This window comes from Notechis scutatus, chromosome 4 (assembly GCF_049901735.1).
Source record: "Notechis scutatus isolate UNSWTSFEM ecotype Mainland chromosome 4, rNotScu1.2, whole genome shotgun sequence".
NCBI classification, from domain to species: domain Eukaryota; kingdom Metazoa; phylum Chordata; class Lepidosauria; order Squamata; family Elapidae; genus Notechis; species Notechis scutatus.
The window spans coordinates 132,616,669-132,637,497 of NC_142012.1; the positions used below are offsets into that span (position 1 = coordinate 132,616,669).

The 20,829-nt window shown below is 33.8% G+C and overlaps 1 protein-coding gene across 3 annotated transcripts in view; it reads right to left on the reverse strand.

The window, feature by feature from the left end:
* Positions 1 to 13,559: 13,559 nt before the first annotated feature.
* PIK3CB (phosphatidylinositol-4,5-bisphosphate 3-kinase catalytic subunit beta) overlaps positions 13,560 to 20,829 on the reverse strand; it is an 83,778-nt gene continuing 76,508 nt past the window's right edge. For all 3 annotated transcript variants that reach the window (XM_087964990.1, XM_087964989.1, XM_087964991.1), the window contains 5 exons: positions 20,259 to 20,426; positions 18,783 to 18,906; positions 17,571 to 17,716; positions 15,974 to 16,106; positions 13,560 to 14,465 (listed from right to left, as the gene is read on the reverse strand). In XM_087964990.1, coding sequence (XP_087821116.1) covers positions 14,328 to 14,465; positions 15,974 to 16,106; positions 17,571 to 17,716; positions 18,783 to 18,906; positions 20,259 to 20,426 — 709 coding nt within the window. In that variant the 3' untranslated portion in view covers positions 13,560 to 14,327. The remainder of the gene's footprint in view (positions 14,466 to 15,973; positions 16,107 to 17,570; positions 17,717 to 18,782; positions 18,907 to 20,258; positions 20,427 to 20,829) is intronic.

The window sequence follows — 20,829 nt, forward strand, 5'->3', positions numbered from 1 at the left end:
GGAGACATCAGCTACTGAGCATGTCTGCACTTAATCTCTCCCTCTCCCACCCTTGAAGAAGTGCGAAGGCAAAGCTTTCCAGCAATTGCAGTCCCGGGAAAAGCTTTTCAAGGAAGGTTTGGTGTTCTTCTATTCTATTCTTCAAACAGCAAGAGAAAAGAAAGATTACTCTGCTGGCTTTGAGAAGAAATCTAATCTAAGTGCAAGTTGCTGTGCTTTGACTCATTTCATCTATATGTCTGTGTGTGCGTATGAAACTTTTAATTTAAGATTTTTATATATAGAAAAGATAAACATGTAAATATATATAGAAAAGTTAGAAAAAAGAAGAAATGGAAGAAAAAATTAAAAAAGCAATACATTTAAGAAAAAAAGAAAAAAGACAAAGAAGCAACTTCTGATCTTCTTTGCAGTAGCTACAGACACCCCTCTCCCTTTTTAAAATTATGGGATTCTTTCTGTTCCATGTTCAACCCTTTGTTTACATCTGAAAATCTGGAAATCATTACTTCACTTTTTTCCATTTTCAGCAAAAAGTCCATAAAAAGTTTCCAGTCTTTTATAAAAGCACTTATTGTTTTCTCCCTGACTGTTGATAAACTTCCTCTGACACATTACTATGTATTTCCTTTCCTTTCTTTAAAATATATGAGTCCTAGTTTTGTGAACTCTTTATTGAGAGTTTTAGCTTGAAATAAATTTGACAACATTTTTTCATGCTACTGAAACATTCTTAATTATGTAAGTGTATAGTAAGGTATACAACAATAAGGTTGTATGTACGCTATACTAAAAATTTGAAAAAGGCATCAAATTTTAAAGGGAAAGCCATATGTAAAAAAAATTGAAACATTGGGATTTATCTTAATGATTAAGGGAGGGGGCAGCACCCCAGAAATATAGAATTCATTTCTCTTGAAATAGTTGAGAAATGCATATACTCTTAAGCAGCTGTGCTAATTTCAGCAGATGTTTGCCTAAAATACCTTACATGAAAGCACTCTGATGGTACTGACTTGTGAATAAGTTTCCCTGCCTGTGGGGAAATGTCAGTGCAATCATAAACAATCCGCTCAGAAATAACTTTTAAAGAGCAATTTGCAGTACAGATGCCAGCAAATATTAAAAGCTTTTGCCTGATTTTGAAATCTAACAAACCATTTCAACAACTGCGGCTTTGCTCCGCATATGGAAGGCTTCTCACTGGGTGGTCGAATGCATCAAGAAAGACACCAACGCAAGTTCTATCTTGGGTGAGTTGCCCGATCAGAGTTAGGGGAACTCTTTTTATTAAGAACATACAAAAGAGGTGAGCTCCATCCAATCATTATGTTACATGCGTAGGAATGTTAGTGGATGTATAGTATCTTCCAATCACAATGCCATGGTCAATTTAAACTAGCAAACCAACGCCTGCATTTCAGTTAACTGCCCTTGTGACGTGTTAATGGCCTTGTTCCTAGTACCTGCTTTCAGCCTACGTGAGACCTGGCATGTACTGGAACTATTGAGGTTGCTCACGTGAGGCTTGGCACACAATGGAATTGGCCCATTACAGCAAACAACAATCTGCAAATATCTGATCATTTAAAGCAATAGAGATTTTTTTTTTTATCATCATCACATTTTCATGATTGGAGAGTACTGTACAGTACAGCAAGGACCAACCCTCCTAAGAATGGAGTGTTTGTTAAAGAACCAAACTCACTCATTAAGAACACAAATACTATTTTCAGACAAAGACTGCACTTCCAGACATCTCAAGGGATGTAGCACCTGCTCTCTAATGTGAAGTGTCACACATTTTATCTGCCTCAAATAAAGCACAGGTTTTTTAAATAAGCAAAAAGAAAAAGGTGTTTCTCTAAATTTCATTGCTGTCAAGCAGATTGAAATTATTCTAGCATTTCCATTTCTCTGATTTCTGTATCCAATTGTTTATGCCTGGAGAAAAATTAAATGCTTTGTTTCATGGGTGGTTACTAAGAGACAAGTGTCTTATCAAATTCAACGAGGAACCACTCTGATTATTGTCCAGGACTAGTTTTGAAGTAGCATATATTTAACAAGGAAACCAAAGTTCAATTTATGATAACTGCAAAGTATTATTCCAATTTCTGTATCATTAAAAACCCTAGCAAGGTATTATATTCTGTGCCACATGAAATCTTATCATAATATCCAGTCTTGTATTCTGTATTGAACTTACATAGCAGGATCACTGCAGTTAAGTCTTTGAGATCATGAAGAAGTATATCATGTGCCTATTAAATTCTTGCCTGTACAATTAGTAGAGTGTATCAAATTAGGGGATGTATTATGCATTGTAGATGCATTAGCATAATCTCACCAGTAGTACCTCTATCAAATAATTAAGGTCATCACACTTCTTAAAGTTCTCCCTGGACACATCTCTGCCTCTCTTGCAACACAAACTGATAAAACAAGCACAAGATAGGAAGGTACATTAAAAAGACCTTTATTGGTTCTAACTTGATCAAGTTTCTACCTTTTTGTCTTTCACTATTTAATGATAATTGAAAAGATACACACTCTTCTCACATAGATCCTTTCTTAGTTACAAAAGCAGAAGGGTATAAAAAGTGAGTCCAGATGGAACGTTATTATATTGGCACAGGATCTACTGAAAAAGCATGAGATTTACAATTCTTATGTGTCATTTTAAGAAACTGAATGTATTCTGTGTTTGGATAATGGTTTCAGCTGAGTTTCATGTACACCATTATATATTGGCTCAGACCCTTGGGGGAGGGGTGTCAATGTTTTTGCATCAGAAAATATTGTATCTGTGATCATAATGTTTCATTTTCTATGATATGATTTGACATTGGTTTCAGGTAAATTCTATGTAAAACTCAGGAAGATATACAGGACTTGGGAATTTCCCAACCAAAAACCTTGCACACCTCTTTCATATCTCACACCCAGAACCTTATACGTACATAACAATATCATCAATGCATAGATACAAATGCTCTATGTATAATCATAGCAGTAATAAAAGTAAGACTAAAATCTAATTATATTTAATATTATTGTTCTTCTACATATCGTGTATATCAGATTGTGACAGCAGAGGAAGAGATTGGTAGCTGTTTCATTAGCTTTACTTGAAACCTATCAGTACTGGTCTTACTTTTCAAATAGCCCCAAATAACAATCGCTTTATTTTATCTGAGACACCAAAACCACTACCCTCAAACCCTGTTGATTCCATTCTAGATAATCATGTAATGTGACAAACTGGAATCTGAATTTTCTTCTTTAATTCTGTTTCAAGCCTTCTAGATTTTATATCTGTATGCAGCAGCTAACTTCTAATCTAAAATATTATGAGAGACTTTTCCATTTAAAGGGGGGTAAATATGCAAAAAAATGATAAAACTTTGTGATATGTGAAGCTTAAATATGGTTACGCAAAAATAAATGCAGAGCTAAGCAGGCTATAGCTCTGGACCACAGTTGGAAAAACCTATCAATTATTTTTTAATTCATTAGTTTTCAAATATGAAATGTTCATAAATTAAACTTTTCTTATAGCTCACATGACACACATTAAGGTATGCTTTGTTTCTTCATGCATTCATTTTTTTTCCACCACCACCCGCCATTTCTGGAGCTTTTAACTCCTTTGAAAAAGTGTATTGTGTTTCTTGGCAACATTCGTGCCAATCTTGTCTTCTGTTAATACTTGTCAGAAGCTCTTCCCATAGCTTAGGGCCCTGCCTGGACTAAATCCGGCTCTGAATAAGTGATTTTTTGTTAAATTCTGATGTTCTGGTTCTCTTTATGTTGGGAATGGGAGAAAGAGGGTGGGTGGCAATGTTGCTTCTGTATTATTTATATCAGAAGAGGGGGATCCTATGAAATAAAACTTCATAAAGAATAAACAATGTAAAAAAATAATCAAATCTTATAGGGCAAGATTAATAGCCAGTCTGTGTCTCATTATCTGAAAACAATACGCTTTTAACTACATAGAATGTTAAGAAACAAACGTAACCAACTAAAATATATCTTTTACCTTCAATCAGAAATAAAAATACCCTTGCAAAGAAAATTTAGCATTTAAATAGCTAAGATGAAGTTCTAACCCCACTTTAAAAAAGAGGAGGGAGGCTTTGCTTGATTATTTTCCTCATTTTTATTTTGTGCTAACGTGGTTCAAACAGCAGCACAACTTGAAAGCCCACCTTAGACAGTTGCCATAAAAAGAAGAGCTTCCCAATTATTCTGGCATTCAGGCACTGCTGGCCCTCTGTGAGAAATTGTTGAGTTGTGCTTGCTGTGTTTTTGTTCTGCTAACCATTGGAACAATTCTTACGATAGTCAGTGGGATTCTTAGAGAAATAGAAATGCAAAAATAGGTTTTAAAAAGCTGCAGTTGCTACTTCACTATGTCATCAGAAACAGTAGAAGTACATACACCACAGAATAGAATAGAATAGAATAGAATAGAATAGAATAGAATAGAATAGAATAGAATAGAATAACAGAGTTGGAAGGGACCTCGGAGGTCTTCTAGTCCAACCCCCTGCTTAGGCAGGAAACCCTACACCACTTCAGATAAATGGTTATCCAACATCTTTTAAAAAACTTCTAATGTTGGAGCATTCACAACTTCTGAAGGCAAGTTGTTCCACTGATTAATTGTTCTAACTGTCAGGGAATTTCTCCTTGGTTCTAAGTTGCTTCTCTCCTTGATTAGTTTCCACCCATTGCTTCTTGTCCTGCCTTCAGGTGCTCTGGAGAATAACTTGACTCCCTCTTCTTTTTGGCAGCCCCTCAGTTATTGGAACACTGCTATCATGTCTCCCCTAGTCCTTCTTTTCATTAGACTAGACATACAGGTCTAAAACAGACAGAATTTTCTAAGGCATAGTTTTTACAACAATTTTATTTTATTATTTTATTATTTTATTCCATTTATATTTCTATTTAGTTTAATGCCATCTCATCAAATACAGTACTCATTTGTAGAAATAATATCATGAAGGATTGAGATGAGTTAGATCTTGCACAAAGATGATGTGACTTGAGAACACCTGGTTCTTCCTTCCCTGTCTGCATCCAAAAAATCTGAATTTGTTCTTGATAAATAATATTTGTTAAATATTAAGGCACAGAATCTGACCCCATGATACTGGAGGGATTTTGGGCTTTTCATATAAATGCATCTTTTTAAACAAGTTCCTTAAAAATAAGGCTAAATAAAAATGCCCATTTACATAATTTATAATTTTTGTTCAAATAAATAATTATTGGAAATGTTTCCAAATCTAACAAATTATCAGGATGAGCCAGAACCACTTGCTGATGATCAAGACCTGCTAGGTGAGTTTGTCAGGCACAAATTAAATACAATTATTAAAATATGACATGGAGAGAAGAGAGGCTAATGCAATTAGAGCAGTCTAAAGGAACTTTCTTGGAGACACAGTGACATATTGTGGAAATGAAGATCAATTGATTGATTTTCCAGAGATGAACGGAAATATTTATACCCTTGTTCTGTACTTTACATCTGCATTTGTGTGCTTGCTACAAGAATTGGTTATCCTTCCCTTCCCTCCCTCTATCTAGAGGCATTTTTTTTGTGCTTTGCAATATCTGAAAGGATAAAGGTTTTTTTTTCATTTTGTGATCACTGTTGCTTATTTCCTGAATTCAGAAGCTGCATCCTGCTGTGATTCTCCTTCTTCTTTAAGCTCTCTAAAGTTTTTCTTTGCTCAGGTGCATAATTTTAAAGAGATGCCTTCAGGTTAGTAGTACTTTTGTGGCTTTAATTCAAAGCTTTGTGCTTACTGCATGTGACTTTTTTTGCAGGTAAGGTTAGGAGAGACCAGTAGGTTCTGTTTGTATGGAAAGAGGATCAAAGAGTTCAGATTATTCACTATGATTTTATGTCCTGTTCTGTTGTTGTGTTAGGACAGAATTCCAGGAAGACACAAAGAGCAAATAAAGAGGAAAGCAGAGGAGATGAACAACCTTGGACAGAAAAGGATGGACATGTCCTTAAGAAGTTTGTCAGACTGCGTTTCTCTTCTGGACATTCAAGTAATATAATGTAAGGTTTTTTTCTTACTTTGTTTCTTTCACAAAAGCAATAAACTAGGCTCTAATAGGATGAAAAATAAACTAGAAAAAGCTAATTGGTCCTCTGATAGTTTAGAAACAATATTCGAATTGTGATTTGTTGTATTGTTGTGCTTTAACTTGAGTAAATATTAAAGATTCTTTGCACAATAGGTAAAGAAGGGAGCATTATCAGCAGGTTCTTGCAAGTAATTTTAAATGTTCACCTGTTGATGAACGCACATCAAGCTGATGTTAAAGGCACAAAAATATGCTCAGTTTGCACACACATTTTAATCAATGGTTTATTTGAACATTTCTTAATGAAGTAACTCAATTGGCTGTGCTTATATAACATATCAACCACAAATTAGCCAACCATACTTATTGTGCAAATATAATCATGGTATTCTTTTCTGACCAGCTGTGGAGCTTAATAGAAACTTTGAAGATTCTCTTTAAGCAATTAAAACCTCTCCAATTTCTTATTTGAGACAACTATAGGATTTAAGTTTCATCTTGTATTATCAAACTGTACAAAAATAAATGTAATCATTTCAGGCACCTTGTATTCCTCTGAGGCATGAAAGGCCAAACAAATCTACACCTTGCCTATTGTGCATAACCTGAACTGTGATATTAGTTTTTGGTACAGTGTATCATACAAATCTAGAAAAACAGATCAATTGAGTAGGTCTAGCTATGCTAACTGCTAGTGTGTTGTGCACAGGCAACTGGATTTCAAGTGTTGAATATTTGTGATGGATATGAACAATAAGCAGAAGGAAAAAATTCTGGACAATCATGGATTATGTAGAGATATATATAAAATCCTAACCCTTTCCTGACATCTAAAACTCAACAGATTTTTGTAGATCAGATCTAGTTGTCTTATTAGAGACTTACACCAATTGATTCATTTACTTATGAATAGATTTTACTAAATTAGTGACTGAAAAAAGAATAATCCTTTAAGGGAGGACAGTTCCTACTAACTGCATGCATAGAGTTCTCTTGGCAGCATTTCAAAAGTGGTTTGTCATCGCTTTTTTCCCCCCAGCTTTCAACTATAATTTAAGTACTTTAAGTACTAACAAGGTTCTACTCTACTTAAGATCAGCCAAGCTAGTTATATGTCATCACACACTATGCAATTGTTGAAGATAAAGTTTATGAAATGAATGTTATTTTTGAAAAACATACCCAGGATTTCATGGTAAAAAGTTTATTATCAGTAAAAGTTGAAATCCAATTTTTCTGTATTGCACAACTTTCAGAGTTACAGTGATGCCTGTAGACTTCCACTTTATATTTCTGCTTTAACTGGTCCCAATCCTGCAGAAATATCTTTCAGTACTGGGAGAAATGGAGGGATGGCTAGTCCTTCCATTTACTCTGAAACATTTACTTTGAATGACATAGTTTTCAAAAGGCAGGGCAGATTATCTAGCTGGCAGAACGAAACTTCTCCTTTGTCTGGTATTATGTAACTATATTTAAGATATTTTTGCTCCACTGATACTGGTTATTCATATTAATTTTCATATTGGGACCTTCACCTATGCCATCCTAGGTAATCCTCTCCCCCATAGCTCTCAATTTAGTCCAAATACTCAAGATCAGTCCATACTTCAGTCTTGGGTTAAAGCTTTCCCTTTTTCCTATAATGCAAAAGTCTCACTTGGGATGCCCAGACTGGATTTTGGATCACCTCATATTTGCATAAATAACTGATATAATCTGTTAACTTCAATTCAGATCATTGATCTGTCTTTTGGCTTTTCAGTCTCAATGAAAAGAAATTTCTTTTTGAGGACAAGAGAGGAGGCTTGCGAAGAAGAGACCCCAAGAAGTTGAAGGCCAAAAAAGAGGAGGCGCTTTCCTTGCAAGAGATTCATACTGGAAAAATGTGCCCCAAATGTGAGATCATTGCCTGCAGTGTATGCAATATGCTACATACTGAAAGCTGTTTTATCGCTCATAGCTTGCTGGACCATTATGATAGGGGAAGTCACTCCTCATGCTGCTCAACTTCTGGGTTATCCCAAGATCACCATGTATGTAAGAAATATGCTTCAGAAATATCTACAAGGTCTTGTTTGGTGTCAGGGTTTATAACCTCACAATATTAGAAAATGTACTTCTACAGATCATTAGATTTCTTACAATGACTATATGGAGGGAAACACAGAGTAATAGGTTTGTATATTATATGTATATGCTTTCTATATGAAAACAGGAAGTTAATAACTTTTTTACCAAAATTACTAGGTTTCATTGGTGAAATTGCAACAGGTGACTTCCATTCTCCATGCTACATTTAAAGCCAGATATTATTTGATGAGAATAAAGTCATAGACCAAAGAACTTGGCAAGACAAGCTACTATATTAATACTCATTAACTGTCTATTATAAGAGATCTTCCGGGTATTAAACTTTTATTATTTTTTAATACTTGTATGAAAATTACATTAAAAGGAAAATGGAAAAAGTCTGCAATATATAGACTTTATCTGCTTTGAACATTTTCTTGGCAAATTTGGATCATCAGGAGTCATATGAAATTTAGTTAAAAGTATTTACTACATAGGATCTTGATTATATATAAAGGCAGTCACTTATAGCTTTTGCCATTTAGAATCTTCAACTGCCTTTGCCTTCTAGGGCTGATGGGAGCTCCACTGACACACATGAATGCATGAATAATTCTCATATATGGTTAAAAAAATAAGGAGGCTATCTCATAGCTCCATTTTACAAAGCTACATATGCAAGTAACCATGAACATACATTTCTGATTCCATTTATAAGGCAAACCTCAATATAGTTTTTCTAAGCTCACCACAAAAATTGGCACTTAATCTGCATCTGGGAATATCAGCTAATTGAACACAGGAGCATTAAAGTCTGTAGGCAGGGAAAGAGCAGGACGTAGCTTGCTGATGGAATGGTGAGGAGGCACCAAGGGACAGAACACACAGCAGGAGCATATGGCCTTTTTATTACAAGCATCTCTATGGGAGGATAGTATCTATTTAATATAATAAAGCAAGTCATGAAAAACATAAGTGTAACCCTGGACTGGGTGTTCATACTAACCTTCAAGCCTAAGAAAATAACATGAAAATAGTATTTATTTTCACCCATTTTAAGTGCTCTTAGTGGTCAAAAGTTTGCACACTTGTGCCCTACAACATCATTCTTTAGATCCAGTTGCCTTTGAAACAATACCCTTCATCAGTTTATATATTTTCTGTGTTGTAGTAGAATTAATCCATACTAAAGGAAAAAAAATATTTAGCTCATGCTGACTCATGCTTGTGGATCTTTTCAGAAAAATTATACAGATAATGGTTAGAAAGTAGTGGACATAGATACACTATTAAAATATTATTAAAATATTACATTTAATAATTTATTAAATTTACACACCCCTCCCTAACTCTCTGCAACTTTATACTAAATGTATATAGTTTATGATTTTGGTTTATTTACCCTGTTTATATCAATCCAAAGCTTGAATGGTTCTGAATGTCCACTGAGAAATATTTCTTTGATGTTCATTCTTTCTTGATGTAAATTGTCATTCTGATTCTTGGATCAATGAGGACTGGTAGTCCTAATCAATTTGTTGCATGCAGCATTTTATTAAATTATAAAACATTTTTGTGTAAATCACACTATTGCCTTTTATGGGTTCTATTTCATTTAATTAAGTAAAAAACCATTTTCATAGCTTTAAGGAAATATTGTAAGCATGCTGAGAATTATTGCATGACTTGTCTCAGAAGATTAATGAGGTTAAACGACTGGGAAAAATGATAAGAAATCAAGTAGAATGCAAAGTTGGAATTCTAAAGCCTCCAATAATGAAACCATTCATCTGAACCTAATAGTGACTTCCCATAGTAAATTAATTGCCACGGAGTCAGGCTCATCTCTTGGTGACTGTATGGACAAACACTCACTAGTTCAGTCAGTCTTTAATAATCATCTAGATACATTCATCCTTGCTTTTGTCCTCCCCTTTTTCAGTTACCTTCTCTTTGCATTCATCATACACTAATTTGTGAAATATTGCATGTTTATTGTTTTAAGGAGACATTTGGTCTAGAATCGAATGTAACCATATCAAAATCTGCTACTGGAAAGTATCCATTTTTTTTCAGTGCCCAACCCTTACAACTGTACCTGGAAAGACTATTGCTTCAACTATTCTGTGGATGGAACACAAAATATTTTTTATTCTCATCATCCTAAATTCATCAGAGATGTCAAAGTTTTTAACCTGTTCAATATCCTGTCATTTTTTTTTTCTGTCTCTGAGCCAAAGCAAATTGTTTACCACTTCAGCTCTTGGCTGTCATATTGAACTTCACTTTGCATGCTGGATTCGAGTTGAGGTGACATTTTAGGATTTAACAATGAGGAGTTTTCATTTTTACTTTCAGAATAAGCTTCTCTAAGACTTAACTTTTGGTTAACAGAAGGATAGCATTCAGACACTTTTGGTTGCACTGACTTCTGGGTGGCCTGAAGGGACTAGGAATGGAAAACATAGCATTCTAGCAATTCTTTTCCTTTGTGGCCAGTTCCAGTCAATGTTGACTGAGCAGGGTGTCACTTTGTGGGACGCAGGAAGCAGGGCGATACCTTCTGGAACATCATTGTTCCCCAAATGTGAACAAGTTCCCTTCTTGCCTTAAAGAAGCCTTTAAAACAGGCTGTTCTTTCAGGCTCTGGATCAGAGAAAGTGTTAGATCTCTTCTTTTGATGCTTTGGGTCTCTTGGACGGTTGCTGTTTTCTTCCAGGCTCTTTTTAAAGCAGTGTGCATCTTTACTTGTATTGGTGTACTGTTAGCTGTCCAGAATTGTGACAAATTGGGGCAGCCTGTACATTTCAAAGAACTGTAATCTACGCATCTCGGAATGTGTTTGACCGCCTATTTTGATTCCAGTTGATATTGCTTCTAACATTGCCATTTCTATATGTTCACATATAAGTAAAGTATGCTGGGATAACAAACATCCTTTTCTCATCTCTTTTCTCATTCTGAGCCATCCATCCATTTTCCAAATTCAGTAATTATCATTCATTGTAAAAGTTATTTGGAATAATAATACAATATCGTGTCCTAGCCATAACCTTAGTATATTTCACATTGTCATAATATACACAAACTTCCCTCTTTTAAAAAAATATTCTTTGCCTCTTTCCACATCTTACATTAGCTATCTAATACACCTTTATATCTTTCTCTGTGCAACTGGTGTATCATTCTTCATGTATGGTTCTGTTCTTTGGTTGCTTGCATGAGAAATCAGCACGATTCAGTAGTTAATACGTTATTTTGCATCTCCCTTTGTGAATTAATAAAATATAAATAAGCTGATACCAAGATGCCTTTTGTTTGAAAGGATAATTTAAAAAAAGAAAAATCCGAAGTAGCTGTTCTGTTTGTGAAGGTGTAAGTAAAAAGTTTAGGGCCATTATTGTCACTTAGGATCAACTAAGTGCAACTAAAGTAAATATCCACCATCCCGGGGAAAGGATAATGACAAGGCATTTCCTCATTTCTGCTATGAAAATTGCATGGATATGCCAATGTATGCACCAGGAGCTGAGTTCAACTGGAGAGCAACTTCATATTTATTATTTGTAAAATACTCCATTAGCAGCCACAATAATTGATGGAAAAGATATTAATGATTTTTTGATGCCATGTAACATACAATGTACGTTAGCTATAGGACAAAAATCAAAGTGTCTCAAAACAAAGAATGCTTCAGAAAAGCACAGTTGCTAGTCATGCAGATGTGCATTCATTTTAATAATCTAAAAGAATGAATACATCTCATTCATTTCAATTACAAAACCAAATAAATTCAATGCATGAACTCCAAATGAAAAATTCATTACTCATTGTTTTCACTTGCATTATTTCTGTTTCTGCTAAAAAAAACCATACGTAGCAGTGGGCTGTATGAGTTAAGGGGAGGAAGGTAAGAGAGTAATAAAATTGTTAGGAATTAAGTGAATTATACAGAATAGAGGACTTTGTCTGAGCTAACTTTGGTAGTCTGGTTTTTGTTTTTGTTTTGTATAACTAAGCCTTAAAATTTTTCACACAGAAGATATACTGTAAAGGGGTTACAAATGAGAGAAGAGCACACAGCTTCCCGTTGATACCTAAGGCAGTGAAATAAATGGAAAACACTAGTATAATATATTAAAAGCTCATATGATTTAAAACATTCCATAGTCATAAGTAGCAAAATATGCATTTTAAAATTAATAGAAATAAGATCATTTAAAGCAATGAACTGAAAATGAAAACTAAAAAATTGACCTTTCAATGATGAAATGGGGAAATTCTGTAACAATTGCTTCATAATGAAAGCTTGTTGCTACAACATATTTTGTAATTTAGCTACACACTTGTATTATCAGTATTAACATTTTAACATTTTAAGTGTTAACATTTTAACAAGATTTTAAACTACATTATTCACAATGTTGTTTAGAGAAACAGAAGTCTTTGACAAAATATAATAGTCTTTAAGCAATTCTATTTAAAATCACTATTTTGATTATATGTTCACTCAACCACGACAGAAATTAACAGCTACTAGATTCTTTGGCAAGCAAAGAGCCTGTTACAAATACATTTTGCCATTTTTACAAAATATTTCATGTTACATCTTTAAATAAAAAAAAAATTCTATTGCACTTTTAATTTGAACTGTTATTTTAAGCACCTTAAAGCATGGGTCCCCAACCCCCGATCCACGGATCGCCACTGGTCTGTGGCATGGCCGAAACTGGGCCATGCAAACAACTGGAGTCTCATCCACGGGATGTAGGCAGCACATGAAACCAAGACCCCTCTGGTCTGTGGAAAATTTTCTCTCCACAGAACCGGTCCCTGGTGCCCAAAAGGTTAGGGCCTGCTGCCTTAAAACATGGTACCTTGTTTCATAAATTAAAGTATATCCAGTTTTTCAATCACAGTCATTTTAAGGCTGAATACAAACATCCTGGGAAAATACTTTTATCACAAAGAGAACATGCAGAATCAGATCATTATGATCAGAATTCTACTCAGAATTAGAATACTAATTTTACAAAAATCTTAAAGCATTCAGAAGCAAGATGCAAATGAATCAGAATCATTCTAATATATATATATATATATATATATATATATATATATATATATATATATATATATATATATATATATATATATATATATATATATATATATATATATATATATATATATATATATATATTGGTGTTTTAATTCAGCTGTTTTTCCTTTTTAATATTTTGTCACTGAGTATAGCATAGGGTGGATTTGTCTTCATTTTGACATTCCTTTTAAAAATGGAACTTTAAAAAAAACAACTAGGTTTTGACAAACACATATTTTGGGATAGATATACAAAACTTGTAAGGATATTTATTCATGTTTTTATGCTTACATGGGAATGGACAACCTATATTACTGGAAAACTGAAAGGCTAACTCCTATTTATTGACATTTGCCCAACATTTCAGATGCTGTGATTTTTTAAAAGTTCAACAGTCAATTTTGTAGAATTTTCCAACAGCTGAAAAATCTTTTAAACGTAATTCCTCCACATAAAATTTAAAACATTACATTGAACACATTATACAACATTATAATAAAAGACATAATCACTTTACATTTCCCCATTTTAAGTACAGTATAGAGTTCTCTTTTCTGGCAGCAGTAGAAACCAATAAGCAGCTATTTGTTGTGCAATATTATGGATGCTGTTATGGACAGTAGAATGTATGTCTATGCCAGTAAAAATATAGATATATTGACGCATTTAAAGTTCACTTGAAGCAAAATTAAAGGCGTTGTGAAAACCTCTGGTGGCATTTAGTACCAGTTCTTTAAAAAAAAAAATCTAATTATGTAATCAAAGTTTGAATCTAAGCAATAAAAAGTCCCAAATATTTACACTGTATCAAAACAATATAAAACTTTAGTAGTCACTTTCAGTGTGCAAAGTAAGCAGAAGCGATTACTGATTCTGCAAAATCTCACTGAAGCATTCCCAAAGCAGAGTGCAAAACAATCAGGAATCTTTAGGTAATTTTCTTGGATGTCTTTTTAAATAGCCTGTTTCTTTCCCCCCTTTAATGCTTTATTGTCAGGATAACTTCTAAAGTTAGTGCAAATTCATCCATCATTTAGGATCTGTAATCCTTCCGAACTGTGTGCGCCATCCAGTTCACTTTTGTAGTCCAACTTTCTCTGAGTGCTTCATCAAATTTCTGCTTAAACTGTTTTAATGCTTCATCATCATTCTTTCCTAAGGCAAGAGAATCCTAAGAACAGTAACAAAGAAATGGTTATTTGTTTTGTGTGCATTATATTTTCAGATTATTTTGCAGACTGTTGACAAAATCTATTATTCTGCAATTAATTCCTATGGGTTTGCAGAACTCAACAAGAATATGATATAGTGCTAGCATTTTTTTTACTTTTAGATGAGAAGAATTTATGTTACTGTACAACAAACAATTCAACAGATGATAATTGTACCAGATTTGCAAGTTCAGGGATTATATTGGAATTTTGATTCTCTTACAATCAAAAGCTATTAATTTACAAAGTAATCCCTAAGTACTTCACTATTTCAAAGGTTTCTTCCTAGGCGCATCTCTGGGAAAGGGTTATTCTATTGGGGTGTGCTATAATTATGAATGAATGGGTAGGAAGATATTTGACAAAATCCACAAGGACCTCCCACCATTTGAAATTCACAATATTAGCATCTTAACCTTTCTTTACAAAAACATTATGTGAAGGGGCATGTCCACTTTATCCCTATTGTTATACTATATCCCTATACTAAATCAAACACTTGCATTTAGCAATGAACAACTGAAGATTAAGAAGAATACAAGATTTAGAGACAAAAGGCCAGAAACTTGATGCAAAAATTGACTAAAACTTATCACAATAATTTTTACACAATACCAAGATAATGTTGAAAGTTTGAAGATGCTGCTCTGAGTATATATCACATATTTCTTTATACATCAAACTTAACCATGATAAAATATTCCTTCATGAAAGAATCAGTTCAGTAAAAAAAAGAATCTGAAGAGTTCCAGGTATAAAGTCCTTTCTAAAGTGTGTGATTTAAACAAGAAAACATATTCACTTCACCATTCTTTATATGAGAGTGATAAAGGTGAGGTTCACTGTTTAGAAAATTATTCTTGATTGTTTATTAAATAATTATTCAGGATTCAAATGGAAAAACAAGCAAAATTATATTATGTATATTTGAGCACTTGCTCTGTGGAAGCTATTAGAAAAGTACATAAATCTATGTTATCATACATATCGTCCAAGTTAAAGAGCCTCTAAAAAGAAAGAATGGGCAACATGCAACTTTCAGATGCTGCTGAAAAACTCCTGTTTGGTCCAGCCATCATGATCAATGAATGAGGGGAACAGCCTTTCAATAATACAATATCTTGGGTTAGGTTGAGGTGGATATTGTGGCATAACTATTCAAGGTCTCTGCCTGAGATTTTAGGAAGATGCTACTACTGTAGCTGGAATTAATACTGCTGTCTAGATAGATGCAGTTCATCTTGTATAAGAAATATTAAAAATATATTAGATAATTACTCTGAGAAAGCTGGGACAGAATTTAGAAAAAAATACAATACTATCTGACTAAACTTTTAATTGTTTATTTAATCTATGTCCAGTTTTCTTGGAGAACGTAAGATCTGGCTGAAAATTAACAAATGAATTTCATGAACAAGGAAGGAGTTGAACATGTTTTCTCCATATCACTAAATTATTAGAAATGTACCTTTAGATATTGGATGTCTTTAACAGAGGTTAGCTCTGGAAGCCCAGCTGTTAACATCAGTGCAAATAAAGTGATAAATAGGTTGCCATGTCTTCGTAGAATCAAGTATGCTTCTTCACAGCATTGGCGGAACCTTAACATTAGCATTAAAAAACAGACACTGAAAATCAGGACAACAAAAATAGACAGACTGCACAGAAGTCCTGGTCCTGTTTAAGACATTTATGAACAAAATAGATTTATCATGGATAGTTGATGCTTATACCATCACTGGTTCTTATTTGCAACTCTTTGAAAAAAAAGATGTTTATTTATTCTGAAAAGTACTTATTTGCAAATAGTTTGCTTTATTTCCTACTTAGCAACAGCATATATAAGAGTATGGTAATTCTAGTTATTTGACAGAATGAAACTGTGTATTATAATCCAAATTAGAGTGAGAAATATTCATATAGGCATGGAACAAGTGAGTAAATCATAAAGGTTCCTCAGGATCAGAAATATGATTGCATCCATATCAGTGGTGGGATTCACATTTTTTTACAATCGGTTCTGTGAGCATGGCTTGGTGGGCGTGGCAGGGGAAGGATACCATAAAATCTCCAGTCAGAGGTGGTATTTGCTGGTTCTCTGAACTTCTCAAAATTTCCACTATCGGTTCTCCAGAACTGGTCAGAACCTGCTGAATACCACATCTGATCCATATCTGATGTCAGAAATGAATTCATGTAACTGTGGATATCAGTTATTGGAAACAGTTTTTTCGGACTATTCCCCAAGAGAAGGAATAACATTTTACAGTATTACCACTGTTTACTGATAATTCTATATAAAGACATTATTCCGCCAACTGAATAATGGACAGTTTGAAAAAGTGGTTCTTCAATATATCTATTACATTTAACACTGAGTTCCAAAAACAACTTTCATATATGTTCTTAAGGTATTCATGATAATAGTTTTGCATGTTTTGTTAACAAGTAGAAAAAAATCATTTTCCTTGTTGTTGTTAAAAAAGACCTTATTTAAAAATCATTTTCCTTATTTGTTAAAAAAGGAGATCTTATTAAGCATTCAAATATGACTTTGTGATTAGTAAAGATGATTTTATATGAAAAAACAATAGACTGCCTGTATGCACATTGTGTCCATACACATACAAACACACACACTCCAATAATTTTCTTAAAATTCAATAGTCGTTCAAATTCTGATAATCTAATGTACAGAAGAATGCCTATAAAAAGACTACTTTTCCTATAATGTCTATCATATTAGTTGTCTCTTTCATATACAAAGCTAGACATTATGTAAAATCTACTTTCCCAAGTTAAGCATGACTGTTTATGATGACTTGAATATGTCCATTTACAGGAATATTTTTTGCAACAAGAAATTTGTTATTGCTTTCTTAGATTTTTCTTTTAATTTTCCATCCTATCCTATCCAACAGTGTGGAGTTTCCTATATACTAACCAGGTTTAACCCTGCTTAATCTCCCATCTTCCAAGGTTTGGTATAGCATCAATTCGTTTCTGTCACATATGGATCTAAGATTAAACTAGAACTAAATTATTCTAACAAGCTTACTACTTACCGGCCAAATTTTTCAGTGTTTCCAGTTTTTCCCTGCTGGATGACATGAATAAAATCATATGTAAGGATGAAAGGGACTCGTTCTCTTTTAATTCCAAATTTGGATTTGAAGTTTCCAAGAATATGACCAAAATCTATATGAAACAGCTGGGAAACAGAGTAAGTCATTATTTCTGGGAAAACATTCATATTATCCCTAACAAAACACTATCATCTCATTTTTAAATTCTTCTGCAATGAACAATTGTATGTCTTCAATCATGATGAATAATTGCAAGTTTTCAACTAATAATTTGCATCTTTTCAATTAAATCACCTAAATGATTAAATTCTTTTTCCTTGGCAGGGAGAGGAAGGTCTGACTAGAGGAAATGCAATGGCTATTGGGTCAGTTGATTGAAAGGAAAAAGAGAATTGGGAACAAGGTGGTCTAGCAAGATATTTAATCTTCAGTTCTTAATGTCCATACAGAGCTTAGACGTATTCATCCAGGAAAGAATATATTTTAGCAAGTATTCTCAGATACCTGTTTGGCAAAGATTGCTTGCTACTTTATAGTTGCCTGAAAAAAAGATAACCCCACTAAGAATTTTGAGTTAATACCATCCTTCTTGAATTAAAAAGAAAACAATTTAATGTTTTTCAATGGGGAAAAATCAAAACAGGTGCTAGCAGCTTACTCACAGAGAGAAAATTGCGGCACCAGGAAGACAACTTAGGGTACTTGTGAATGGCATTTTGTGCAAGGAAGCCAAGAGGAGAAAAAAAGCTTGAGCAGAAAAGGGCAGAATTCACTCTGCTATAATGGCTCTTTATTAGATCAATACACAATACTTCATACATATCTACGGTTGAAGCTATTGTTGCGTATCAAAGATGTGCAAAGCATGAACATACTCAAAAGCCTACTTAAAAATATTTTTAAAATTATGGCTTTATTTTCCTATTCTGTGGAAATGTTATGTTTGTTAGAAAATGTAACATTAAGAAATGTTTAAATATTTTTAGAATGCTACACGTTTTTATGGGAACGATGAAGGTAACAATATGCTGTGAAAAAACTTTTTCCCAATGAAATCACCATTAGGATCACTACATGTTAGAAAGCCACATGGCAATGAAGGACATAGCAATCATCATTCTGAGCTGGGAATGAGTATCTCTACAGGAACATTCCAAACAAACATGTTCCCATTAATATTTTGACTCTTACCTGACCATTCTTCCTGACCATGATATTGTCACTGTGTCGGTCTCCAATGCCCAGGACGTAAGTAGCTACACAGTAGCCAGCACAAGACAAAGTGAATGCTTCAATAGCTCGATCCAAATCTTCTCTAAATTAGAACGACAATGATATTTGTAAACAGACTTGAACCAGGTATTTGTAATTTTATACTACATATATTTTTAAAAGCTGCTTAAATTACAGAGCTGAGGCTCATTTAGTTTTTCTACCAAAATAACTCCCAAGCACATTTCAAGAAAACTTCTTGCAAAATGGAATGCCAAATGAAGGAACTTTAGGAATTACTTTCCCACTAATTCACAACATACTAAAGCCATTTCCTCATTAATTACATCTTCACATCATGCAACTATTAGTAAAGTGATTTAAGATCTATTTTCTTTTTTGTTATTTGACACAACGATTGTATGACTCTACAAGACACTGTAAGCTACAAGAAAGAAATATGTGTTTTTTTCACCCTAAAATTTGTATCATCTGAATTGCCTACAGATCTGTTTTCTGCAAGAACATTGCAGAGTGCTGCAATGAAGTTCACACATTTTTTTTTTAAAAAAGCATGTGTTGGTGCAGCACCCTGCCGTGTTATCATGAAATCCCTCACTGAGTACATGAGACAAGGCTCCAGCTGCAAAAGGGGGGTGCAGTAGTGTGCATGGTGCGATGGCAGAGAAGGCCAGGCAGTGGGAGCAGTTGGTGGCAGGGAGTAGGTAGACAACAAAAAGGGGGCCAACAATGCAGATGTAATTTTGTTCATGTGACTGCGAGAGAAGCTTTCACAGCCACAACTTTGAGGAACAGTGGTAAGTCCCTTCATTTAACACTGCTGGAATTTTGAATGGTCACTGAATAAATGGACATCAAGCAAGGATTACCTGTATATCAAAGAATGCAATTGAAAGGAACACTTTAAATTAAAAAAAGGCTAACATTATAGGAGATCGTAAATGTGGTGAGAATGTTAAAAATGGTATGGCTGTAAGCAAATTCTTTCACTAAGACAATAGTTGAAAACGCAATAATCATGTTGGATTTTTCTTTCATATTTGGCAGGAATGTTGTAAAGCCTACAATTCTGGAATAGAATTTGTAATGGTATGAATTTTTTCTTCCAGCCTATTTTTTAAATTAAATATCACTAAATATTTAGTAATTTTTATAAAGTATATTGAATAGGTTTTGTATGTGATATCTATGTAAATATATTTGCTCATTGAGTACTGTGCAATGTCTTAATGTATTTGTATTTGGAAAGGCAGCAACAGTGATTGCAAAATTACAAGAGATTTGTTGTTTAAATCTCTGGGCAGAAGCACCACTGAAGCCCAACTAGTTTGCACAACTCCTTTAGTTGTGACTTTCTCAAACGTCACTAATCTATCAGAAGACTGAAAGGTTGCTAAAATACAGAAGCAAAGTAGTTAAGAGTTTTCTACATACCCAGTATTGTATTCTTTAAGCCAATTTAACAGAGCATCTTTGTTGAATGCAGCAGCTGCTGCAACATTACTGCTGTTGAGTTGAATGTCTGCAATTGTTTCAGAAGCTGAAACCACCTCAATTAAACCAGAATAATCTCCAGTTGCTAAACAGCCATAAGGCAACAGCCTGGAAAAAATGTGAGTTTATAATTAAGTCAGAATATTTTTATTTATTTAAGTTATTGGTATCTCATTTTATCTTCTACAAAGAAAGTTTAAATCAATATGTTGTCCAAAATCAGTATTTAATTAAAAAAAAAAAAAAAAAGGAAAGAGGAAAGCAGTGTTCTGAATTTCTAGTACTCTAACAACAGATGGTGCTATCTCCCTTATTTATTTCAAAGTACTACAACTGAACTGACGGCCAAATGCAAGTTTTAGTTTAGTTTAGCTTAGTTTACTTTATTGTCATTGCACCTGTACAATGAAATCAAACACCATCTTCAGTGCATATCATGACCATGAAAATAAACACAAACACACATCCTTTGCACTCCACACATTGAACCGAAAACCCCCAACACCACATC